This window comes from Phascolarctos cinereus, unplaced genomic scaffold (genome assembly GCF_003287225.1).
Source record: "Phascolarctos cinereus isolate Bilbo 61053 unplaced genomic scaffold, phaCin_HiC Scaffold_8;HRSCAF=390, whole genome shotgun sequence".
NCBI classification, from domain to species: Eukaryota; Metazoa; Chordata; class Mammalia; order Diprotodontia; family Phascolarctidae; genus Phascolarctos; species Phascolarctos cinereus.
This window is the reverse complement of record NW_027556291.1, coordinates 2,139,611-2,166,277: the sequence shown is the minus strand read 5'-3', so window position 1 is coordinate 2,166,277 and position 26,667 is coordinate 2,139,611. Positions and strand designations below refer to the sequence as shown.

The window sequence follows — 26,667 nt, the reverse complement described above, 5'->3', positions numbered from 1 at the left end:
GTTCCAGAAGTATTTATTAAGTGCCAAATACACAACAGGGTCTGGGGGGAGAGATACAAAGTTTCTCTGAGACATGAGGTCTGCCCTCAGGGAGCTTCCAGTCTGGCAAGGGGAGAAAACATGGACACAGACAACCATTATATGCAAGAGGATGAATACGGATACATAGAAGGCTATATAATCAGTGGAAGCAGAGAGCACATCTTGATGGGGGTGGGCTGGGAAGGCCTCCTGGAGGAGGCAGCATTTGCGCTAGACCTTGAAGGACATCATTAGAAGGAGCTCTTATGGGAGGACACTGCAGGCAGGGGGAATGGTAGCTGTAGAGGCCTCCAAGCCAGAAGACAAAGATGACATTCCAGGGATGTCAAGCCAAACGGAATTCTGAGAGGGGGACCCATGCAAGCTTGGACTGGCCAAGGCTATTGGAGCCAGATTGTGGAGGCCTCAAATGCCAGGCTTCAGAGCTTGGACCTATTTGATGGGCAATGATAAAGACCTTTGAAGAATTTTGTGCAGTGGAGTGACAGAGCCATGCCACTGTACTGAGGACACTAATCTGGCAGTGTCTGGTAGGGTGGGTGAGAGGGGAGAGTAACTGGAGGCTGTGGCAACAGTTCAGCTAAGAGGCCATGAAAGGCCAGCCTTCCAATGGTCCTGGTGACTGATGGGACCCCAAATGGAACATGCCCAGTGGTCTTCTAAGCAGGGGCACGTGGGCGGGGCTGCCACTAACAGACATTGCCAAGGAAGAAAGAAGAGCAGGTATTTAGTGAGGCTCCAGGAAACATGGCACAGAGAGCCTGCTAGGTAGCCATGCAGCTTTGGGAATCACTCGGGCACACGTGCTAGCTGATGCCAGTGAAGAGGCTGACGTAGAGGGAATCAAGAGAAGTCAAAAAGGAGTGATGAGGAAGGTAGGAGAACCTGAAAAACGGAGGCTCATGGAAGCCAAGGAGAGAGGGCAGTCAGAAGGGGCAGAAACAGCAGAGAAGAATGAGAACTGAAAGTGGCACAGTGAAGCTTGGGGCCAGAGACTACCCTTCAGAGAATTACAGACCTTAGAGCTCAAAAGCTGCTGAGAGGTCAAGGTCACCCCTGGTGCAATCTCCAACTTCCCTTTCCCACAAGTGAGCATCTGGGCTGTGCTTGAAAACCTTCCATGACCTTACTCTTGGACAGCTCTCATTGGTTCGTTTCCTGACATCAAGCTTAAATCAGTCTCTCTTTCCTCTCTCCTCTTTCTTCTCTCTCTCCTTTCTCTTTCTCTCTCTCTCTCTCTCTCTCTCTCTCTCTCTCTCTCTCTCTCTCTCTCTCTCTCTCTCCTCTCTCTCTCTCTCTCTCTCTCTCTCTCTCTCTCTCTCTTCTCTCTCTCTCTGTCTCTCTCTTGCTCTCTCATCTCACTGCCCTCAGTTCTGTCCTCTCTGGGGATCAAGCAGACCAAGTCTAAACCCAAACACAGCACTTGTGTACCCTTCGTGGCCTGGGCCGACATCCCCGTTTCCTCTAGCAGGTCATCGCTTGGCACATTCTCCAGTCTTTTCTCTGTCATGGCCACTCTGGCTTTTTCTTCCCAATCCCAAATTTTAAGCTGGAACTTGGGCTGCTTTCTTATGAGTCATTTCTATTTCTGCAGTTACAGATTCCCTTGTTACTGTCTGCCTTTATTAGGATTAGATGATTATCAAAGCAAGCCCCCAACCTAGTGGCTTCTCTGCTTTTGCTGAAGCTCCCACAGGTGTCTGGATAGTTGAAGTGTATGGTCACTATGACTTCATGTTTCTGTGCTAGGTTTGGGATGTTTCTAGAAATCGGTGTCTAACTCTTCCTTCTGCTCAAGTAGTGTGTAGTGCACTCCTAAAACCATGCCTCTTCCATTTCTCCTCCGGTTGATCTTCATCCCAATGCTCTCAGCCACATTTCCTTCACCCCTGTACTTCCCGGATTTCCTCACATGAGTCTTACATGTCTTTTTCATATAGGATGTCACTTTCTCCCCCCTCCCCCCAGCTTTTTATCTACTTTCCAGTCACAAGGTCTTGTTTGCTTCCTTGTACTAGGACCTCCGGTTCACTTTTGCACTCGCACTTTGACATCTGAGGTGGCATTGCTGGCTCCCTTCATGGATATTGCTTCCTGTGACTCACTGGCCCTCTTTCGCTATTCTTCCTCCTATGCTATACTTGCTACTCTTTCTGATATCAAGCTTGGCATAGAAAGATGTAGATACTTTTCTCTCTTTGTCTCTCTTTTCAGTTTTGGGCCATCAGATTTCCAAGGCTGCTGGCAGATGGATTTTTCTGGCTGTAGGGATATCCAATTCCTGGTCAAGTTCCTTATTTCTTCATCTTAAGCCATAGCCCCCAAATCCAAATGCTGCTCTTAGACACCATCATTTGTGGCAGCGGCTTAGTCTCTACATACTCTCCTCTCTTCAGATTCCTCAGCTTTGATGGAGCAGTCTTTTGGGATTTTGCCCAGGACTTGGTCATTGTTGGCAAGGCTTTCTAGATGCCTTGTGGTGGTATCCTTTGCCCCTATGGCCAGTGTTTTTTTCCCCTTCCTTCACTGTGTCACATCCTTCTGCCCCCCAACTTCCTGGCCCGGGTTAGGATTCCCCTCTGCCTCCATTCACATAATTTTCCTGTTTTTCACTTGAAGTATTTCTTCCAATAAAGGAACACTGGACAGTAGAGACAGTCTTCTAGTCCTTTCACTTTCTCCCCTACGAGAGAGACCAACTTGCACTCTGAGTGTACTTGGCTGTTCTTGGGTTGTGCTTGGTATCAGTAGAAACATCAACATTGCACACTGCCAAGTGCCGACACTTCTGGCTTGCCTTCTGTCCTTGCTTGAAGGGAGATCCTCAGGGCTTTAGCTCTTCCTTTCTAGTCCCTCTCTTGATTAACCCTTGTGGCCATACCTGTTTGTCAGGCTGGGGGACGAGGTGGGCCTTTGTTTATGTTGGGTGTTTGTACTCTGTCCTAAAGCAAACTGCATCCCACGAGCAGAAATCTGATTCTATAATTCAATCTAATTAGACACCTGGGTAGGAGTTTCCAGCTATCTCCTGGCTGCTTAGTTCCCTGTGATTTGGTGACATCGTTGGGGACCTTAGAGGGAGCAGTTTCAGCAGAGTACTGCTTGTAAGCTCATTGAGGACAGAGATTGTCTTTTGCCTCTTTTGGTATCCCTAGTGCTTAGCACAGTGCCTGGTACACAGTAGGTGCTTAATAAATGTTTATTGATTGACTGTCTAAAGCCAGAAGGCAAAGGATTGAAGAGGGAGAGGAAGTGTGGTGAGTCTAGAAGCTTAGCAAGGCCCCCTGAAAATCAATAATAATTACGCCCATGGCTTTCCTTCACGTGATTTCCCTCACATGGTTTCCCCCTCAAAAACATCTCATCTTCCATTGCATTGAATGCTGTTGACATTTATTAGGCACCTATTGCAGGGCACCTGTGCTGAATGCTGAGGATATACCACGATGAAAAAAATGTGATGATTCCTGTCTTCAAATACCTATTAAAAGTGCTTCCTATTTGTAAAGCCCCATCAGGCTCTGTTAGAAATGCCATCAAGTGGAAGAGAGAAAAGACTCATTCTGTTTGATCCCAAAGGACAAACCTAGGAGCAGAGAGACAGATATGACTGGATGTGAGCTCGTCCAAAGCAGGGTGGGTTATGCCTTGGGAGGCGGTGGGTCTCCCTTCGCCAAAGTTCTTCAAGCAAAGGCTGACCTCTTCTTGGGGATTTTTTCTTTGGCTGCCTGCCTGACGACTCTTTGAACTCTGAGATTCTATGACACAGTCTCTGACCTCAAGGATGTGAGAAGCACACAAAATTAACTGTATTAGACATTAGAATAAAAAAAGGGAGGCTGGAGAGGTAGGTTATGATCTCCTCTACCTTGGTGGAGGGGTGGAGGTCAGAGGTCAGAGAAGGCCTCCGAGAGAAGGTGGTACCCAAGCTGGGTCTTGAAGGAAGGGAAAGGATTTTAGTAAGTGGGGATGTGGAGCTCTGTTTCAGAGATGTGGTGAAGCATATGCAAAGGCACGGAGGTGGGAAACTGGGGTCTAGTTGGGTTACAGCCTTACATTCATGAAAGGGAGTGCTAGAAGGTGTTAGGTCAGTGCCAGAGTGCCCAGGGCCTAGAATGCCAGGCTAATTATTTTTTTGATCTTGGGGACATGGGAAGTCCCCAAAGTTTTTTGAGCAGTGCAGCAGCATGGTATGTGGTAGAATCATGGAGGGCAGATTGGAGGCTGGGAGCCCACGGAGGAGGCCATAACAGAGGCAGTGAGAGCCTGGACTTTGGAGGCACCGTGGCAGTGGACATGAGGGGATGGCTAGGAGAGAGACTGTGCAGATGCAATGGACAAGACAGGGGGAGTGAGAAAGATGAGTTAAATATGACACCCAAAGTTTGAACCTAGGTAAACTGGGAGTGTGGTCCAGCTGCACAGTTCCCCCAGATAGGGAAGTTGGGAGGGGGCAGTCTAGCAGATAGGCCAAGCCGACTTTCCCTTCCAGGAACCCGTTAGATTGAACTCACATTTCTTCTGGTTTCCTTTCCCTTTATTCTCGATTTTGTCAGCTTCCCTAGTACAGAAATGAGTCTGTTGGATGCTGGGGGACATGGCCGCCATTTCACCGAATTCTTAAGGATCTGAGGCATGAAATAATCAAGAGTGAAACGAGCAGAATCAAGAGAACGTTGTATACAGTAACAGCAATAGGTTTTTTTTAAAAATAATACAACCATTGTATTTTTAAATGTAAAATATTTCCATCTTAGTCATTTTGTACAAGAAGAGTTGAACAAAAGAAAAAAAACCCCGAAAGTGAGAAGTAGCGTGCTTCAGACTGCATCCAATCAATATCAGTTCTTTCTCTGGAGGTAGATAGCAAGCTTCACGAGTCCTTTGGGATTGTCTTAGATCATTGCATTGCTGAGAAGAGCTAAGTCCTTCACAGCTCTTCATCAAACAATGCGGCTGTTACTGTGTACAACGTTCTCCTGGTTCTGTTCACCTCACTGTGCACCAGTTCATGTCAGACTTTCCAGGTTTTTGTGAAATCATGCTGTTTGTCATTTCTTATAGCACAATCCTATTCTATCACAATCACATACCACAGCTTGTTAAGCCCTTCCCCAATTGATAGGCATCCCTTTGATTTCCAATTCTTAGCCACCACAAGAAGAGCTGCTGTAAATAGTTTTGTACCTGTGGGTCCCTTTCCCCTTTTTTGGATGTCTTTGGGATAAAGCCCTCAAGGTGCTATTGCTGGATCAAAGGGTATGCACATTTTTATAGCCCTTTGGGTATACTTCCAAAGTGCGCTGCAGAATTGTTGGATTAGTTCACAACTCCACCAACAATGCATTCGTGTTCCAATTTTCCCACATCTCCTCCAATATTGAACATTTTCCTTTTTTTGTCACGTCAGCCACTCTGATAGGTGTGAGATGGTACCTTAGAGTTGTTTTAATTTGCATTTCTCTGATCAATAGTGATTTAGAGAACTTTTTCGTATGACTATAGATAGCTTTGATTTCTTTGAAAACTGCCTGTTCATATCCTTTGATCATTTCTCAATTGGGGAATGACCTATACTCTTATAAATTTGACTCAGTTTTTTATATATTTGAGAAATGAGGCCTTTATCAAGAGATGCTTGTTACAAACTTTTTTCCCCAGTAATTTTGGTGGCATTGGTTTTGTTTGTGCAAAACCTTTTTAATTTTATATAATCAAAATGATCTAATTTACATTTTGTAATGCTCTCCATATCTTCTTTGGCTATAAATTCTTCCCTTATCCATAAATCTGACAGATAAACTATTCCATGCTCTCTTAAAGCAATATTGTTTTAAGAACACTTTGAGTGACTAAGGCAATTTGAGTCTTATAAATTCTTAGATCAACTACAAAGGACCTGTGAAGAAAGATGCTATCGGCTTTCAGACAAAGAGCTCATAAATGGAAGTATGTATAGCATGGTTTTACATACACACACACACACACACAAGCACACACACATATTTGTGTCTAATGGCAGCCATCTTTAGGGCGGGGCAGGGTGGGGTGGGAGGGGAAAAAATAGAAAAAGCGCACAGCGGAGAACAGAAGAAACTTTCGAAGGAAGCATGGAAGGCAGAGGAGCTTTGAAAACGATGTGTAATACTCAGTTTCTCCCAAAGAAGTGAACAGTGTGAAATGTAAATTTATGGTTTTAGAGAATCCTCTTTTTATGTTGTGCTGTGTACATGTCCTCTCTTTTTATCTTTCTGTATTTAAGTTCAAAATGAATAATAAAAAAAAGGCCTTGAGGCCTGGTAATTTCACTACAACACGTCTGTTAGTTGAATGGGTGTCGGCCTCTCCTGGGCCCATCAACGAGACCAAGGCAAGCGGCTCATTCGGCCTCTGCTTAACTCCTTTTTGTCTCGCAGGGTAAATTTTCCTGAGCTTCTGGAGGGCAGGTGTTTAAAGAGTCATCAAATTTCCCATGGATGCTCACTTCCTATACAGAGTAGAGCTTCAGCTCTGTGACCAGGGCTCAGCTGCAGAAACCCTGCTGGTCAGTGCTTTTATTCCACCTCTTCTGCTAGTACACGGAGGGGAAGACATGAGTGCCTAGAGCCTTTCAGCATCCTGGGTATCTCTTTGTCATCTGGACTCTCTGTGGAACTATCGAGACCATGGAACCGGCTGCCCAAAAGCCCCACGAGGAGCCTGAGAAGGGGCTCTTGGGGCCTCAGACCCCAGTTATGAATACTGAGATCCCTGAGCTCAGCTGGTGGGTAGACTCATTATCCCACTGCTTGGGAAAAAGGCCCATTTACATGTTGCTTAGGCCTGGGCCCTGACCTTGCCTTAGGGGTGATGCAAGGTATGCAGCTCTGAGAAAAGGTGGGGGAAAGGGGAGGGTGTTGGCCCAGGGACACCTTGTTCTTTGGACCTTGGTGGCTTGGGGGTAACTCGGTTCTCTCCTTCCCTCACAGGGTGGGGACCTTGTACTTTTCACAGAGCAGGGGCTCTCTGGTTGGTGGGATCAGGGGCCAGCACTTTGCAAACAAGTCCAGCCTGTCATGGGGGGAAATGCTTTTATTGGCCAAGAACAAACCATTCATTTACACAAACTTACAACCTGGCTTATATATACAGTATATATACGTGATATACACAGAGCAGCTCCACCAAGCCACAGCAGGCCTATGCTCCCACACTAGGCATCTCTTGGGCCTGCTTGGCCCACCTGCACTGAGTCACAGAAATATCCTATCCAAGTAAGAGGTGCTGGCTGCCCCAGCCCTTCTCGGAGGGACTCAATGGGGCTCTAAGAGCAGAGTGTAGAGACCTAGAGGAGAGGCGGCCCATTTGGGCCTCCAGCCTCCTGCAGAGGATGGAAGCCTGTCCTGGCTCCTGGATTGGGAGCAGCTCAGGCTCAGCTGGCACCCCTACCATCCCAAGCTCTTTCATACAGCCTTGCACTGGGGCTCCCAGCCCTCAGCTCACACCAGCACCTCTGCTCTGAGCTCGATACAAAACTTGGGGAGCAGGAAGACTTCAGAAGGTAGGGGATGCTCCTTTTGGCCTGTGTCACCAGGTGGGTGTTGGGGAAGTAGAGTCCAGTGACTGTGACAGGACCTTGGACCACGGGCCATCCCCCTGCATTCCCTCCTGAGCCCCGCAGGCTGGAAGACCAGCACTAGTCAGAGTACCCTCCAGAAAGCATTCAGTCTAGAGGACCTTTGCCCTTTTGTCCCCCCAGGGGCCTCCAGGTGCTAGTGTCTCTGGTGGGGCTCTCCATGCTTTCCAACTGGAAGCAGGAAGCTCAGGGCAAAGGTGGGGGGGGGGCGGCTGCTCAGCTGACCTCTTCACTTGCATAAAGCTGAGACTGGTGGGACCCACAAGGAGGTCAGTTACATCTCGCTTTGGTTCAATAGCAGATTTATTCAAATGGGTTAAATAAAACCTATATGGTGACTATAATATGGCCCATAGAACCAAGACCCAGATGGTAATAAAGGCAGAATCCTCAAGGAGAACGGAAAGTCCCAATGAGGCTATTTTAACTTTCTTCTCAGTGTGTAGCTAGGGCACACCCCCCCCCCCCCAGCTCCACAGTCACCAAGGGCCGGACATACAAAGGCTGCTTGGGCTTTAGCTTGTTGTTAGATCCTGGGGCATGGCACATAGTAATGACATTCAAAAATGTCTGCCAGATTGATTGGAATTGACCATAAGGATCCAACAGAGGACCATGGCAGGAGCTGGGGCTGTTGTAGGGTCTGAGTCAGGGTGTCCTGGGGGCTTTGCTGTTGGGACTGAGTGAGCCAAAGCCTCCATTGGCCAAATGGACAAGCCACATCCTATTTCTTGCATTAGTGGCCATGACATGAAAGAGAAAGGCCCTCAGCACCCTTGGAGGGGGCAGGGCAGGGATTCAAATCTTTCTTCTAGTCTTCCAGCCCTCAGGGAAAGAAAAATGAAGGTCAGTGAGGCACACTTCCAACTCTTCCCCATTCTTTTGACTGCAAAGTGACTTCAAAACACTTCCAAACACAGCCACAGGCCTCTTCTGCAGCAACCACAGCGGCCCCATCCATGTTGGAAAGAGCAAAGACCCCCCCAGCTCTCAGGTTCTCTTTGGGAAGGGACTGAGAGAAGTTGCCTGGGGCACCTAACCCCATGTAGTGCCCCACAGTTTGGGCTGAGAGGCAGGGATGGGAGCCCTTTCCCTTTCCTCCTGTCTCACTCCTGCTCTGCCAGCTTCTAGAGTTGGTCTTTCTTAAGAAGGTCTTTTAGTTCAGAGGATCTGGAGCTCTCCAAGGTACTTTCCAGTGTCATATCCACTTCTCCTCTGTCTCTCCTTGGGCATCAGGCTCTTGCCAGTGGGGCCCCTAGGTCCTGCACCTCCCTCATAGCCCTCAGGAGGTAGACACTGATTCAGTTAGTGTGATAAGTTAGCAGGGGGGACCGGCAGCCCTGTTTGACACAACACCAAGTGGACATAGGGGTCTGAAGGTTAATGGACCTTTTCTTTCAGTACAGAAGCCCCAGCAGCTACCAGGCTGGCCAGTGCTGCAAGAGTTGGACACGTCAGGGCTCTGGATTCCTTCAGTAGGCTTGCCTTTCTCCTGTGGACTGTCCATTTGGGAGTCCCACTTGGCTGCCTGAGCTAGGGAATGGCAAGCTCTTCTGTGTCTGGCTGTCCAAAAGATCACCAGCAGTGAGCTTTCTAGGAGGTGGGAGGCCCACACTGGGTTGGTGCCTGCAGGGCCTTAGGTCCAAAGGCTGTCACTAGCAGATGCCACAGAGTGGAAGCCCAGGCCCCTCTTGCCACTTGGCCATGGGGATACACAAGCTCTGTGGCTCTCACTGCCCAGCAGCCCCTCAAGAAATGAAAGCATCTGTCCTTACTAGCGGCCTTGGTCTGCCCCAACCTATTGATAGGGCTTTGCCTTGGACCAGGCTAAGTAACTTAGGGAGTGATTGGTGCTGAGCAAGAGTGGCCTCCTTGGAACCAGCAGACGACTAGTTCTAAATCCATCCTGGAGCTTCCTCAAAGTCCATTTGCAAGGAAGACTGCTATGAGTCCTGAAACCAGCTGAGCGAACTGCAGTCCTTGGGAGGCAAAGCAACTTGGCCAAGGTCCCATTTGTAGAAAGCAGCAGAAGCACGATTCGAATCCAGGGCCAGCACCCTTTCCATTGGCTCCCACTTAGGTGTCCCTACTGTACTGCCTATATCGAGTTGCCTAGGTGATGCTCAGTCCAGAGGCCTTCTGGGAGCTGGAGACCAAGCCAATCTCCAGCATAGATCGTGGACTCCCTTGGTGGCCTGAGCCTCACGGGGAAGGGGGAATCTTCAGCCACATCTCACCCTTTCTTCCTTGGTCAGCTGGCACTCCCACTGTTTGGCATCCCCTGGAGCTCTGAGGCAGGGAGGAGTTAATAGACCCTTCTGGGTTAGTTCACACAACTAAGGTTTAGCCTCTGGAATCCTTGACCTTGAAGGGATGACCAGAAGTCATCTGGTCCAATCCCCTGCCAGTGGGCACGATCCTACAAGCAGAATGAAAGCCTTTTGTGCGTAGTCACATCAAATGGAAAAAGCTCTCGGTCTTAGACTAGGAGCTCTCTGGTGGGGAGAATGGAAGCCATAGCCAGCCTGGGATGAGTATAGATTCTGGGTGTGTGTGGAGGGGGCACATGGCCCAATCTCAGGAATTTACTGAGAGCTGAGGATGGCCCTGGAAACAGGGGAGAAGGCCACAGTCCTGTTTTCTGAGCCCAGCCTACAGCATGCAGGGAGGGGAGGGGGGAAGGGGGAAGGGGCGTGGCAGCGACAGGGCAAATTTGAGGATAGAAGCTGGAAACCAAGGGAGGGCCTCCTCTCAGTCCAAGCAGGTAGCCTCGAAGAGGCCCGCAGGCTGTCAGAGCCGAGCAGCCAGGGCAGCCATCAGCCCATAGCAAGAGCCCCATTGTGGGCTTGTTCTGCCCCTCCCCCCTGCCCCCTTCTGTCCCTTCACACTGTATCACTTAAGGTGAGCCCAGCAGCAGAGGTTCAGATGGAAAGTCATCTAGTCCAAGGCCCCCATGTTGCAGACAGGAAGGTGAAGTCAGAGCTGGAAGGGACTGTGGAGGTCACCCAGCTCAGGTGAGGCCCAGAGATGCTGAGGAAGAGACTTAGGAAGTGGTGGAGGCAGGCTCCGAACTCAGAATGCTACATTTACTCATGCTGGTGCCCAAGGGCCCTGAGGGTGAGGATTTGAACTGAGGGCCTCTTTGGCAGCTCCCTCCTTGGTTCCTGCCTCTGTCAGTTCTTGCCCTGAAGTGCCTGCTGCCACAGAGCTGGTGTGTCAGAGTTCTGAAGGCTACAGGCCTGTGGGCCACCCCTCATCCTGAGCCCAGTGGTGCTGAGTCTCCAAAGACTGGCTTGGCCCTCCCACTGCCTCCCCTGGGTCCCAGCAAGCCGGCTTGCCCAAAAGCCACTAGTTAGGGGATAAATAGACCATGAGCGGCTGGCTTCCTCACTCTCTCCTCTGTCTCTCCTTGGCTGGAAGATGCCTACATCTCCATCCAAACTGTGCAATGGTGGGGCGGCCCCAGGTGTCCTGGCCTCCCAGCCGAGGAGAGTCTAGGAAGCAGGGGCCTCGCCTAGTCGGATGGCCCCAAAGAACGTGCTATGCTTGCTCATGTTGATGGAGATGTCAGCGTGCACCATCTTGACAGCAATCTTCTGGTGGGCCCTGAGGAGGCACACGCCTGCTGTGTAGCACGTGTTATAGTTGGTCTTTCCCGTCTCAATGCTCCGGGTACACTGTAAGAAAGGCTTCTCATCCACCACCACCTCATAGCTGGCAAAGTCCGTGAAGTTGATGTAGTAAACCTGGAGGGAGAGGGGACAAGAAGGGGTGAGACGGGGGGAGGGCTGCGCAGGCAGCTCCCTGGAGGGAGGACCAGCCCCTGCCAGGCTGAGGGCCAGGCTAGGCCCAGCCATCCCAAGGCTTCTGAGAACCAGGCCGCCCCAAGGCTTCTGAGGCCCAGGCCAGGCCGCCCCAAGGCTTCTGAGGCCCAGGACACCCCAAGGTTCCTGAGGCCCAGGCCAGGCCGCCCCAAGGCTTCTGAGGCCCAGGCCAGGCTGCCCCAAGGCTTCTGAGGCCCAGGCCACCCCAAGGTTCCTGAGGCCCAGGCCAGGTTGCCCCAAGGCTTCTGAGGCCCAGGCCACCCCAAGGCTTCTGAGGCCCAGGCCAGGTCGCCCCAAGGCTTCTGGGGCCCAGGTCAGGCTGTTCCAAGGCTTCTGAGGCCCAGGCCAGGCTGTTCCAAGGCTTCTGAAGACCAGGCCAGACCACACCAAGGCTCTTGAAGGCCAGGATGAAGGCTGGGCTGGCTACCCCAAGGCTTCTGAGGACCAGGCTGAGGGGAAAGACTTCTGGGGCAGAGGGCAGGAGACCAGGGTTCAAGTCCTGGTTCTGCCACTGACTTGCTGTGTGATCTTGGGGAAGTCACTTCTCATCTCTGGGCCTCAGTTTCCTTATCTGCAAAATGACAGAGTTGAACTGGATAATCTCCCAGGTTCCTTTGTCCAGCCCTGATGATTACTGAAACTGAAGAAGCCTGCAAGCTTCCTTTCATCAAGGGGAGTCCTGGACAGTGGCCAGGTGTGGTTGGGCAGGAAGTTCACATAAGGCCAGCTGGGGATTTGGGCAGCCCCATAAGGTCCTCGAGAGGCCCCTTGGATTTGCCTCGGGTATTCTCTACTTAGTCCTGGCAGTGCAGAACACACAAGGGCAGCTCTTATATGCTGATTTTAGGAAAGGGGAGTAGGGCCAGACAATCAACCAGGCAAGGAAATATGAAGGCCAGGCTCTTCATCCTAGAGCATTGAGATGAATTTTCCTATCTTCTTCCTTTCTCCCTCCCTCTGTCCCCCTCTGCTCCTCTCTTCTCGTTCTTTCTTTCTTTCTTTCTTTCTTTCTTTCTTTCTTTCTTTCTTTCTTTCTTTCTTTCTGTCTGTCTGTCTGTCTCTGCTTCCTGGTGGTCTGCTATAGTAGAGGCTGTGGGGTTCAGCAACAGAGGCTATTTGCTTACTTCCTGGCTCAGCCTCAGGCCCTGAAAAAAAGTACAAATCCATGACCTTAGTGGCCAGGCAGCTGAGATAATGTGCATTTGCCCTTTTCCATGGGTCCAGTTGAGACACATGCCCTTGACCCAGAGGGATGCACTGCAGGTGGCCAAGGGCTATCGTGTGGCAGAGAGGCGGAGCTGGCTCTGCTCAAGTCCTGCGAGCAGGCCCAGAAGTGAAAGGCTAGGGGTGAGGAAGGGCAGCTGAGGATGTTGCCAAAGGTGATGCCGGTTTGGACTAGGTACCCTCTGCAGTCCCTCTCAAGCCTGAGATTCCAGGAGTCCCATGGTAGGGGATCAGGTTCTGAACTAACAATGGACACCTGAGACCAGTTGGGTCAGTCTTGTTAATGGCCGGGCTCCTCATCCCTCAGCTGGTCTGGCCGACTCTCGGCCTGACACCTTAGAGAAGGCCCGAGTTTTAGGCTCTGTCACCTTCCCTAATGGAGATGCCTGCCAGGGCCCAGTGTGCCTGAGGCATAGGCAAAGAAAGAAAGAGGGGCTTAAATGAGAGGGGGAAAGGGAGAGGAGAAGAGAGACAGAGAGAGAGAGAGGGAGAGGAGGAGTGGGGGAGTGGGGGAGAGAAAAGGAGGGGAGATAGACCCATTGAGGAAAGGGGTAGAAAGTGGCCAGAAGGGGCCATAGATGCCACTGTGGGGCCCCAGTGCATCTGCCTGCACTATCCCAGCCCCCGAGTGGTCTTCAGAGAGGCCCAAGGCTGAGCTGGTAGGACAGATGGGCACACTGGACACGGGCCTCATTTTCTGGGCCACCACACTCACTGCTCTGTGTCTAGGCCTGGCTGGCACATGGCAGCCACATATTTGTCAGTCTATCACATGGGCATACTGAGGCAGAGCAGCTGGTGAAGGGGGAGTCTCCACAAACACACCATGGGGATGCCACTGATCTACCACCTGCATTGCCCATGAGGTCTTAGAGGCCCTAGAGCTCCTCCAGGAGCACTAGCCTCACGGTGCCAGGCCACAGACTTAGGCCATTATGTGCACACACAAATGCACACACATACACATATACACACACACACACACACACACACGTACACTGGTGCATGCACACACACATACACACCCATCTACCCACCCACCCCAGCTCCGGGAGAAGCTTGAGAGGAGCGATGAGGGCCCCACCGTGGGGTTCCATGGGCTGAATGGCAGAGGGGCCTGTGTGGCCATCACTGTGATGGCTGCCTTCAGACCATCTATAGAAATCACGAAGTCCCTCTTCTCTTTAGTTCCTTCCTCCCCTCAAATAACACCACCTCCCCTCCCCAATCCCAGTTAAGTTTCCTTCAAAGCCCAAGGATTCCGCCATCGCCTGCCTTGGCTGGCTCCACAGTGCCCCTCTGTGGTTGGTGTGGGATCTGCATTCTGCATCTAGGAAAGGAGTTGGGCCTAAGACCGTACTCACTTCTACCTGACTATAGATGAAGTAGGTGCCGTCCACCAGTACCTCCAGCTCCCCGCTGCGGGGGTGCAGTTTAAACACCTTGGGGTTCATGGTGATTCGAGACCAGTCATTGAGCACTCCACCTGAAAGATCTCAGTATGAGAGAATGGTAGTCACTCAGTACATGTCAGAAAAACAGCACGAACCCAGAACCCAACACTGCCATTCTCTCCCCCAACTCCCCCCTCCCTGAAAGAGCAAGCTGAGTCCAGCCCGGCCCACTGGGGAAGGGCGTTGCTTCTAGAGTGGCAGCGGGATCACTTGTTTGGAGGCTCTCCAAGGCCATGGGGGATGAGGCCAAGTTCCGATGTGTTAGACCAGGCCTTTGGCCTCAGCCATTTTCTCAGCACTAAGACTTAGCATGTGACCATGTGGGAGTTGAGTGACATTGGGCAGGCCCCAGCCATGGCCCCTCTCGGGGGGCCTATAAAAACAAGGGGGCTGAAGTGGATGATCTGGAAGGTCCTGCTCTGGGATTCTGTTACTTTTGTGACTTCCTATCTAAGGATGGGATCTGAGACTTAGGTCTTCTTTATCTTGGGGTATATGTATGTGTGAGTGTGAGTGTGTGTGTGTTTCCATAGGTTCCTAGAGCTAGAACCAGATGAGGCCCTAAAGATCATTTAATCCATGGGGCAGCGAGGTGGTGCAGTGGCTAGAGCACCGGCCCTGGAGTCAGGAGGACCTGAGTTCAAATCTGGCCTCAGACACATAACACTTACTAGCTGTGTGACCCTGGGCAAGTCACTTAACCCCATTGCCTAGCCAAAAAGCAAAAAAAAAAAAAAGATCATCTAGTCTAATCTCTAACCCCTCCCCATTTTACAGATGAGGAAACTGAGGCCTGTAGAATTGAAATGCCTTGTCTAGGCCACACAAAAACCAGGATTCACCCTTAACTTGGTAACCCTCTTCCCCCTGTGCTTTCCCAAGTCAGCCAGTTGGTCCACAAGTATTCATTAAGCACTTATCGTATGTGTCAAGACTGGGCTAAGTGATGGGGATGTCGGGAAGGACAAACTCTAATTCTATTATCATGGCACAGTATTGCATGTGTCTGCACCGATGACTTGTGTAAAGGTATTATTTGGTGTGTGCCTTTGTTATAGAAGCTAAGTGAAGTGGGTGGCCAGGGGCAAATTCACATTACGGACAAATTGTCACTTAAGTAAAGAGAGAGCTGTTTGTGGATGGAAGATGAGCTCAAAATTCGGGCAGGCATTAGAGATGGGGGGGCTGGGAAAGGCCTCAGAATTCAGGGAGGGCCTGGGGGGCCTGGGAAGGGCCTTAGAATTCAGGGTGGGCCTGGGGGGCTTGGAAAGGCCTCAGAATTCAGGGAGGGCCTGGGGGGCTGGAAAGGCCTCAGAATTCAGGGAGGGCCTGGGGGGGTGGGGCTGGGAAAGGCTTCCTGAGGAAGGTGGAATTTTGGCTGAGACCTGAAGGATGCTCAGGACACAAAGGTGAGGAGTGAGAGTATTTGGCTCTTTCCTCTGGCCCTTCTTTTGCCTATGAGTTCGTGGAACTGTGGGGACCACAGGCACCCATTAAACTCACTTGTGTTCTCCCACGGGTAAGCTCAGGCCTGTTTCCTGGCACCCCAGCTTGAAAGCTGCTACCGCATCCTACAACTTTCCAAGCTTCTCCCTTCTCTATTCTCCTAGGGATCATCTCTGCTCCTTCCTTCTCCCCAGGCCACTATCATTTCAAATAAGATGTCACAGGCAGATGGGAAAATCCTTAGACTCCTCCTCCCCAGGGGCATCAGACCACAGAGCATCTTTTCCCAAAGCATGGCCACCCAAGCTACTCCCCGAGTACCCTTGGCAGAGGGAATATGTTTGTTCAGGGATTCTACCATCTGTTTTTGTGGGAGCAGCTGTGAGAGAGTCCTCTAGGGGGGCCTCATTGCCTAATCTGCTGGGGGACTGGAGTAGCCACAGCTAGGGCTGAAGACCAATTCCAAGGCCCAGCATGGGGCCTAGACCAGAGCAGGCATGAAGCATTTGCAGGAGATTGCCCAGTATGCTCTGGGAGTTGAGGAGCTGGCACCTCTGAGAGATTGCCCCCATCTCCCCCTCTTCCTTTCCCCCCACCCCCACCTGGGGCTAGACACTCAATGTGGAGGTAGCAGAGGAAGGGCCTGTTCCCCCCGCCTTACTCCTCAGGCATGGATGAGTCAGGCACTGGGGCTAAGAGGGGAATCAGTGACCCAGCCTCCCTCCAGGGGGCCCTGATCCCCTTGCTTCTGGCTCTGGCTGAGCCCCCAGGAAGAGGGAGGTCACACTACCAGGGGTAGGCTGGTGGCGGGGGAGGGGTGTGTGTGGCCACCTAACGTTCCTTCGGGGTGTGGCCCAGACGCCCAAACAGAGCTCTGCTGTCTGCCAGATGATGGCCCAGGGCAGGTGTCGGAGCCACGGTCCGGACAGGGGTGGCCGCTGAGCTTGGTGTATTGACTTCCATTTCCAGAGCTATGAGTTGGGCTGGCAAACCGCAAATACATCCGCTCACACTCACCCAGTCTTTTTTACAAACTTGTGTACCTGGCATATAGTAGGTGCTTAATCAATGCTTATTGACTGATTGACATACATGAGCACACAGGCCCTGGAAATGCTCTCTGCACCCCACCTCCATCCCAGCCTGGGCTCCCATGGGTGATGTGGCATCTCCAGGATATGGGCAGCCTGTCGCAGTAGGCTTAGACTCAGGAGACTTGGACCTGGCTCTGTCCCTTCCTGATTGTGTGACCTTGGACAAGTCCCTTTATGTCTTGGAGCCTTAGGGCTCCAAGTTCTCATGTGTCAAGGCAGATCAGAATCCTTGTGCCCGGGATGTTGTCCCAAGTATATAAGGAAAGTCAGACGAGGCCAGATGGGGATGAGTTCTTGGGAAGGCAGCCCCCAAAGTGGGGCAGCTGGGGCCATCTGGGTTCCTTAGGGGAGAAGATGGGGTCTTTTATAGGTGCCTCAAGTTTCCTTCTCTGTGCCATGTGGTCCCTCCAGCTCTAACATCATGTGTTTTTCTCTGCAGGTTGTGTGTTTGTGAAGGTCTCTGGCTGATGGTTTGGAGCAAGAGCAGGTACTTGAGGGATTGCAGCCCCACTTTCCCTTGGATGGGGTGGGGAGAGGGCGGAGGGAATAAGGGAGGGAGAGCTGGGCTCACACAGAGCTCCTCCTGGGATTCTTACCATTCTTCACCTGGATGGCGGAGCCTTGGCCTTGGAGATGCACCACAGCTGGCTGCAGGGGAGAGAAGGGTGGAGAGCAGGCGCTGAGAGCTGATGGGCTGGCCTTCTGCACTTTCACTCCAGCCCCCTCCCTCTGGCCCAGAGGGAGGCCAAGGAGATGCTGACATGGGAATCAAGAAGCTCAGGGAAAGAAGGGAAGAGAACTGCATTGTTGAAGCCCAGGTGCTGTGGGGAAGGGCTGGAGGCCTTAGGATGGGGGCACCATGGCTGCGCCCACCTGCTGAAGAGCAAGGGAAAGCACACTGCTACACTTGAGGTGGGGCCTGGAGAAATAGGTTCTGTTCCTGTGGCCCCCAAAGCTGCTGCTACTCACAGACTGGCATGGTTGGCATGGCACGGATAGCACTGGAGTCAGAAGAAGACACTGGCAAGTGCCTTTCTATCTCTGAGCCCACATCCTCATTGGGAGGGAAACATGAGGGTTAGGGTTAGGGTTAGCAGCCCAGCAAGTGGCCAAGCCAGAAGCAGCCCCCGTTTTTGCCCGCCTCGGACTCACCTGGATCTCTCGAGTGCCAGCCTTGTCGGTTGCACCTGTAAGAGAGTAGCAGGGCTTCAGGCTGGTAGCACATGAGAGGCTGGCTGGCTTGGGCCCTCGTGGGGGGGCACTGCCAATCTGCCTTCCTTCTTCCAGAGATTGGATTCAGCTGCAGCTCCCTGGTCGGAGAGCTCCCCCTCCTTCCAGGCCCCAACTGGCCCTTCACTAAGGACACAGGGCTGGAGCTGCCTGGGGGTGTGCGTGGATGGGCGTCTTCAGCTCCGAGGGCCAGAAGTCTCAATGGTCACACCTTGGTCAGTGGCTGAGGTTTGAGTCCTAGCTCTGTCACTTATTAGCTGGATGACTTTGGACAAGTCATTGACCCTCTCCTGGGCCTCAGTTTCCTTGATCATAAAATGACAATGCTACTTGCTTTGACTACCATTACTTATCCCTGCGTCACATTCATGGGGCTCAGTTCCCAGGACACTCAAGATCCCATATTTCACAGACTTTGGGCTAGATGGGGAAGGCTGGGGACAGAAGGCATTTCCAACCAGCCCAGCCCAGGGTCTCCCCTTAGCCTTCATTCACACTGGGGCCTCTTGGCCACACCCTCAGCCACCAGGGGGAGGGCCCAGGGGTTACAGGGTAGACCAGAGCACAAGAGAGATTCTTGTGGGGATTCTTGCTCTGAGGCCTGGCCTTGCTCCTCCTCCAATGAGGAGGACTCTTGGTTCAGATTCCCGGACCATCCCTGAGCAGGTGTTCAACAAGAGCCAACTTCTCAGGGGCTGACCAAGAAGCTGAAATTCTCATGGACCAAAACGCTCTGGATACAGTCTCCAATATATGTTCCAGCTCTGCAATCCCCTGTTCTAAGGCCCCTCCCAGGTATGACATTACTTCCCCTGGATTCTAAGATCCCTTGCAGCTTTATGTAGAAGTCATATCATCATTTGGGACTCAAAAGCTGGGGGTCCATTTATCTACTGGGAGGCTTGTAATAGAGGGGCAAAAAGTAGAGGTGACAAGATGTGCCCTTTTAGCCCACAGGGTCAGGCAGCTATTCCCCCCTCCCCACAAAATACCCCAACCTGACCAAAGGGCTAGAGCCTCCTGCATCCTCACAAACTTGGAGGTACTTACAAAGGTCTTCTGGCCACAGGGTGGGGAGACAGAGGCACTCACCTGAGGGGCCTTGCAACCCAGGGGGGCCTTGAGGCCCAGGGGGACCAGGAGGGCCAGGGGGTCCCATGACTGTTGTCCCAGGAATGCCAGGGATTCCGGGGATTCCTGGAGGTCCTTGGGGGCCTGGAGGCCCAGGGGGGCCTGGGGGACCATTTGGCCCAGGAGGTCCGGCCTTTTTTCCTGAGAAAACAAAACAAAACCAAGATGCAACATCAGATTATCAGACCATCTTTGGGGGCCCCAAAGAACAAACTTGGTTGACGTCTTCTCCTCCCTCCCCAGGCCCAGAATCTGTTACTTCTGCTCTGAGAGCCTTAGGTTCCTATGAGACATGGAAGGGGAGAGCTCTCAATCCAATGACCCCATGAATTGGCAGACCTATGAGAAGCTTGCCATGAGCTCTGGGTCTCTCGCTCCCCTGCTCCTCCCCTTTCCCCTCTACCCAAGTCCTTGGAGGCTAACCAGAGGTGGCCTTAGAAGAGGCTGCCCTCCTCGGGCCTTTGCTGGCTGCTACCTGTAGGCTTCTTGAAGGCTTGGGAGAGGCAGACAGCAATGAATGATGAGGCAGAAATTCCCACAAGGTTTGGCTAATGGGGAAAGGGGGCCATGTGGCTGAGGTCTCTAATGAAATAAGGACCAGGAAGGGGCTTGATGAAATATGACAAGTGGGAAGCTAGCCAAGGAGGCTGCTGCACTGGGGGGGGGGGGCAGCAGCCCAGAGTGGCCCCTGCCTGCCTGCTGTCTGCCCTTCATGCTTCTCAGGGGTCAGCCACCCTTTGTGGGCCTGCAAATCCTCAGGCAGCCGGGGGGAGCTGGCTTCCCCTCAAGTCCCCTATATGTTCTGCCCCTTCAGTCAACCTAGCCTAAGCTGTAAGCTCTATGAACATAACTCTCCACAAGTATCTCAGGCCTTCTAATGGTTCTGCTCATGCCCCACACAAGGCTCATCTGAAGGAATGAGGTGCCCAGCTTGGGTGGTAGGTGAGCATTGTCTCCAGTACTGACAGGGCTGACCTCGGGAGGAGGCCAGAGACAGAGCAGCAGTTGTGGGGGGCATGGAGGAGAGGGGAAGCTGTAGAAACCAAGCTAAAACCTTCCTAGACAGGAGAGCAGCCTGCCTGGGCCCCTCCCCTCAGGTTGTGCTCCCAGGAGCATTGTCAGAGAGGGCTTGCCTTTGGGCAGATGGGTGTGGCCTGGAGCTGCTGGGGCTCCACTTGGAGGCAGGGGGCCTGGCCAGGCCACAGAAAAGCAGCCCCTCCCCCAGGGCCTCCTGATGACCTGAAGAGGATTTAGCAGAGAGCTCAGTGCGTTGGCTTTGGAGTCAAGACCCCAGTTTGGGAGTCCAGCTCTCTTTGGGCAAGTCGATTTATTTCTCTCAGCCTCAGTTTCTTCATCTGTAAAACAAGTGGACTAGATGAACTCCACAGTCCCTTCCATCTCTCAAACCCTATAGGCCTTGAGAGGTACTGGGGTGTCAGGGGGGGGGATTTCAATGGGTGGAACTGAGAGACAGGGACCAACTTGAACAATTTTCCAAGATGGCAATGGGCCCAGACTCAGTGGGCGGCAAGAGAAGGAGAAGGACACTCAGCTGCTGGCGGGTCAAAGACAAGTGAGGATCGGAACTGTGGTAACGTTTGGGACGTCCAATGGGACAAGCATTGCGTTTCTGGTTTGGATGACTTCTAAATTTGGGAAAACTACAGGACTAATCATTGCCACGTCTTGACAATCCTACTTCTACAACATCTCTCACATCCATCCCTTTCTCACTACTTGTATGGCTACTAGCCTAGCTCAGGCCTTCAGGAAGTAGGAAGTAGTGAGAAGGGCCTTGGAGACAGCTAGGGCCCCTGTGGGGCCCTCTCATCCCATGCCATCATCAGTGCCAGAGAAGAATGTCTGGTGTGGTGCCAATGGGGGATAGGAGACATTTGCAAGACCAGAACAAAGGCTTCAGCCTTTAACTTGGTCAGCAAGGAGTTGACCTTGGCCAGGTTGCTCCTCCTGGGCATTCCCTCTACCTGGAAAAGAAGGATCAGGCCTGTTCTGCTTGGCCTCAGTGGGCAGAGAACTAGGAGTAGGTGGGGGGAGTTACAGAAGAGCAGATTCAGACTTGTGGTCAGTGGGAGCTGCCCCAAAGTGGCACAGGATGTTATGGGAGGTGGCGGGCTCACCATCACTGAAGGTCTTAGTGCAGAGTCTGGACAAACAGTGCTCGGGATCATTGTGGAGATTCTGAGTTTCTAGGATGAGATAACCTTCAAAGGTCCCTCTTGGGACTAAGGAGAAGAGGGAAAGTTTGTGAGGCCAAGAAGCAAGGGGCATAAGTGGAGCTCAGTTAGGAGCTCCAGGCAGCCCTATTTCCTGACTGTAGGAAGAGGAAAAACCCCTGAGAAGAGTGAAGAGCAAATGGGCAACAAGGGAATGGACTCTGCCTTGCTCCCCTTGGGCCTTGCCTTGAGTGGGCCCTCACCAGGAAATCACTCAGCTTCTCTTGGCTTAAGAGCAGATTTTCAGAAAGGCCCTTGGGTTTCTCATGAGTTAGTCTAGTTTAATGATACAAGTGCAGGGACTGAAATGTAGGACATGCTTATGAGTGCTTGCTGACGGGACGGAATCTCTACTGCAATGGGCTGCATCTCAGTGCCATGGAGGATGGCCAAGCCAAGGAGGCCACACTGGGAAACTCTACTTATTAAGTGGTTGTCAGGAGAAAGTCATTCAACCACACACACCAGAAAGAAAAGCAAACGAGGTGACCTTACCCTTTTTCTTGTTTTTAACTGGACCTGCAAAGAGAGGAAAAAAGAAATTAAAAATCCTTGACATTCCCAGCGGAGGGTCAAGGCTTCAAGGCCTATGAGTCACTTGGCAAACAGTCTTTCCCTTGATTCTTCTGCCTACCTGTGAGGGAGGGGGGACTCCCTCTCTCCGCAGCTCTGGATACTCTCTCTTCCCTTAGCTTCTCTCTCCTGCTTCTGCCTCTGATTGCTCTTCCTCATCCTCCTTTGTCAGATCATTGCCCACCAATGGTCAGTGACCCCATCCCCCTCACCCTAAGTCTCTGCTGTTTCAAGAGCTAGTGTCTCCCTTAGAATCTCATCTGCTACCAAGTTCTCAGTTACCATCTCCCAAATCTATACACACAGGCTTCATCTCTCTCCTGAACTCCAAGACCTGCTGGACAGCTCCACCTGGACACCAGACATCTCAAAGTCAATACGTCCAAAAGGGAATTCATTATCTTTTCCTCGGACCTCTCCTTCCAAACTTCCCTATATCTGTTGATGATGTTACCACAGTCCCAGAAAGTCAGGTTCCAAATATCCTTGAATCTTCTATCTGTTTTCCAATCAGGCACCAAATCTTGTCCAGTTGACTTCTGTGGCATTCCTTCACATCCAAGTGCCCTCCTCCCCCTATCTCTCCACTCCCATCCCAGTGCAGGGCCTCATTAGCTCCTGCCTGGACCACTGCCTGCCCCCAGGTGCTCCCTTCTCTAATGCAGCCTTCCTAAAACCAAATTCTTTGTTAAAAACAAAAACAAACTTTAAAAAAATTACATTTTATTATGAATTTAACCTCAACGTTTCAACATACCAAGAACAGAAGATAGGGTTGTATACGTACATGTGACCTTCTGTTATACAGTTTGGTTTTTTGAGTGTATTTTATATTTCACAGCACTATATTTACCACAGCCCCGCCTGTCTGTATCTCCTTCTGAACTTCCTTCTCTCTTCTGTGTAGTGTGTGCATGTGCGTGTGTGTGTGTGTGTGTGTGTGTGTGTGTGTGTGTGTGTGTGTGTGAATGTTTTGGGTTTATTGGGGACACCATTGGCTACAAGAGTCAAATCTAGCTGCCATTAGCCTATGGATTCAAAGGAAGCTACACCAATGGAGGGGTGGTTTCCCCCTCCAAAGCCTTTGGGCCCAAACATGGCTGCCCAGCAGGAGTGGGTACAGTAGGGCTTCTGCATTTCAGGCCAAGGTGATGCCAGTCCTTCTCCAGGGGTGTGGGCATAATGGCAAGCTTGAGAAAGGAGTGTGGAGAAACTCTGTGTATCTTCCAGTGTGTCAGGAATCCTTTTTGGTCTTTTCTTTTGGACGTCATCATCACACTTATTGACTCTCTCCACACTTTCCCCACCACAGTCCATTCTCCATTCAGCTGTCAGTGTCTTCCTCAACTGTCACTCCCTTATTCAATGAACTGTGGTGACTTCTCAGCAGCTCCAGGATCAAATCGACAATGCTCTGGTACTTCCAATCCTTCCCAACATTCCCAGGCTCCTCTATGATCCAGTGACACTGGCTTCCTTGTTCCATCTCCAGACTCTGGGCATTTTCAGTGGAAGTCTCTGCCTCCTGGCTTCCTTCAAGTCCCAGCTAAAACCCCACCTTCTCCAGGAAGCCTTTCCTGATTTCCCCTAATCTTCATGCTGTCCCTCTGGTGATTGCCTCCAATTTGTTTTCCCTGTAGCTTGTCTGGACACAGCTGATTGCATCTGCCCTTCGTGACAAGCCTGCATTGTAGGCAATGAAGGTACTGGGCTGCCCATTTGGAGCTGGACAAGGCAGGGCACTTGCTTAAGGTCAAGGCTCAAGGCCAGCCCCCTGCTGACTCTGAGCCCAGGCTGCCACCCCCTTTGGTGGGAGGGCAGCAGCAGTTCATTTTGCCCATCATGCTTTAATTTGACGGTTATTATAAGAGGATGGATGACGGTAATCCATCCATGTGGGGAACACATGCCTGCCTAGGGTAATTTAGCATAAGTGAATGGGCACTTAAAAAGAAGTGTCAACAGCTTCACTGACAGTGAAGTCACAGACAATTTCGTGGAAATAACTTCTAAGGAATATGATCCCAACCACTTCAGGGAACTCAGGCGATGCAAGCCTTTTTTTAGAATAGTCCCAACCTTGGTGCCAGCCACTGCCTGGACACAGAGCCCTTTGGTCAGACCGCGAGGTCAAGAGGGCGCCTGGTGCTCTGGGGCCCAGGCCTGGGTGGGTGACCTCTAGCCAGTCACTTGACTCCAGGGGGGCCTTGGTTTCCTCATAACGTTTGCAAAATGATTTTCCAGAGCCGTCTGGATGCCTTTTGGTTTCTCTGTCACAGCCGTTCCCAATGTCCCCCATGCCTCCAATGAGCTCTGCCTTGTCCCAAACTGACCAAAGGAACACGAATGACAGGGCAGGCCCCTGTTCTGCACCTGGGACTCTCCCCTTCTCTGCTGCGGTCCATCACCTGTTCTCTGGGACCAAGACTGGTCACTGTATCTAACCTATTTTGATGTGGCTGTTGTCATGTCTACTGGCCTCACTGGTTCCTGGAGGTAGGAAGACTCGAGTTCAAATCCAACCTCAGATACTTAGTAGCTGTATGACTTTGGCCAAGTTGCTTAATTTTCATTTGCCCCAGTTTCCTCATCTGTAAAATAGGACCATGATAGTATCTACCTATGAAGGGCTGTTGTGGTGATCAAGTGAGATCATATTTGTAAAGCATTTAGAACAGTGTGTGACACATAGTAGGAGATACACGGACACACACACACACACACACACACACACACACACACACACACACACACACACACACACACACACACACACACTTGTTCCCTTCCCCTCCCCTTCTGCTCACTTCAGGCTACATCAGATCAGACGAGGCTTCCCAAGGATCTCTGAACTGTGCTGTTGGGAATCTTTTGAGTTTCATCTGATCTTTCTTTTGCCTTTGGCCTCCCTGGGGTATATGCCCTTCAAGGACATCAGGAGGTGATGAAAGTGGTCTCCACAGTAGGGTGACTCTGGGCCCAGGGCTCTACCCATGTGCCACCAGCTAGAAACCTTGAGAATGCTTACCTGCCTCTCTGGTCACTGTCAGCTCAAACTTCTTGGCTCCCAGCTCTGGCATGTTCTCCCAAGTGCTGAATAGTGAGTTCAGAGGGGCCTCAGTGCACCTCAGGGCACTGCTTTCCTTCCCTATTAGCAATGGGGGGCATCTCACTGCCACACCCTCAGATAAGGGCCTCAGCAGCCACCAGAGGTGACCGCTCCTCATGATCTGATCAGCTTCCTTCCAGCCACTCAGGGACAGGCACAGCCTCGGGGGGCTTCCTTGATGATCTCTCAGCCTTCTGTGGCCTAAGTCTTGGCCAAGGCTCTTTTCCAGCCAACTGGGAGAAGGGCTCCCTGTCTGCTCCCCTCCTAGAAGCTGAAGGTTCAAGTCTCTGCTGGCCACTGACCAGCTAAGTGACCTTGGACAGGCCACTTACCCTCAGTTTCATCACCTTTTAAAGGGGAATAACAACACTTGCACTACCCACCTCAAAGGCTTATGGAGGAGACCCAATGAAAGGGCACTGCCCCTCTACAAATGTTTGTTGAGTGAATAAATGAGGTGAGGGCTACTTCTCTGGGCATATCAAAGACTGAGCAATCAGGCCTTGGCCCTTGGGGGAGCCAAGTTGTCAGGAGGGAGGGAAGGAAGGGGTTAGGGTGGAGGGCACGGCTAGCAGATGCTGGAGGTGCTAGAATGGGCTGAACTGGCCTTTTTCAAAGTCCCCACAGGGAACCCTCAGTGTTCATTCAATCTCCAAGCCTGCTCTATCTCAACACTCTGTAAATTTTAACCGAAGAAGTGGGTAGTGAGCCTAGGGATCTGGGCAGGATGGATCCCCCATTGACTCAAAGAAGAGCAGGAGAATGCACACCACATGAGATGCCCACATCTGTGGCCCTAGGCCAATACCCACAGCTATTCAAGACGAGACCAGAAAGAACCAGGTGGGATAAGCCTTTCACACAGGCACCAAAATGCTTGGGACATGGGAAATGGAAGGAGTTTTGTGGCCTCCCAGAGATGCCGTAGCAAAGGCCGGTTCCTGGTGCTGGCAGCCTGGGCCAATTCATGACAGACTCAGGGCCAAGTTGCTGCCCCACTTCCAGGGCACTGGCTAGTCAACGGAGCCCATTTTCTGGCTCCAGATGTGTCTGCTAATGAAAGCCCACTTGGAGGCCAAGACCTGTTTTGTTTTATTTTTATTATTTTTATTTTTATGAGGCAAGTGTAGTTAAGTGACTTGCCCAGAGTCACACAGCTAGTGAGTGTTCTGTGTCTGAGGCCAGATTTGAACTCAGGTCCTCCTGACTCCAGGGCTGGTGCTCTATCCACTGTGCCACCTAGCTGCCCCAAGACCTGTTTTATGAGTGTCAATCATGACATGGTGTCTTTAGGCCTCCTTGTGGCTCAGGTCACATGCCAGGTCCAACTGGAACCCCAGAATCTCTGAGATGGAAGGAACCTGAATAAGAGGCCATATGGCAGCAAGGTGGTACCACAGTGGATGGAGTGTTGACCCTGGAGTCAGGAGGAGTTGAGTTCAACCCAGCCTTGGATATGTACTAGCTGGGTGACCCTGGACAAGTCTCTTTACCACTAACTGACTCACTTTTCTCATCTATAAAATGGGCATACTAACAGCACCTCCTTCCCAGGGTTGTTGTGAAGTGTTTTGTCATTGCTGTTCAGTCATTTCAGTCATGCCTGACTCTCCATTTGGAGCTTTCTTGACAAGAGATACTGGAGTGGTTTGCCATTGCCTTTTCCAGCTCATTTTACAGATGAGGAACTA

The 26,667-nt window shown here is 51.5% G+C and overlaps 1 protein-coding gene across 4 annotated transcripts in view; it reads right to left on the bottom strand.

Moving 5' to 3' along the window:
- Positions 1–7,095: 7,095 nt before the first annotated feature.
- EDA (ectodysplasin A) overlaps positions 7,096–26,667 on the bottom strand; it is a 189,906-nt gene continuing 170,334 nt past the window's right edge. The window contains exons 3-8 of one of the 4 annotated variants that reach the window (XM_020976552.2): positions 21,790–21,813; positions 19,022–19,201; positions 17,852–17,886; positions 17,296–17,347; positions 14,070–14,200; positions 7,096–11,403 (exon numbers count right to left, since the gene is read on the bottom strand). In XM_020976552.2, the coding sequence (XP_020832211.1) occupies positions 11,152–11,403; positions 14,070–14,200; positions 17,296–17,347; positions 17,852–17,886; positions 19,022–19,201; positions 21,790–21,813 (674 nt within the window). In that variant the 3' untranslated portion in view covers positions 7,096–11,151. The remainder of the gene's footprint in view (positions 11,404–14,069; positions 14,201–17,295; positions 17,348–17,851; positions 17,887–19,021; positions 19,202–21,789; positions 21,814–26,667) is intronic. The other 3 variants (XM_020976553.2, XM_020976554.2, XM_020976555.2) reach the window with 3 other exon arrangements.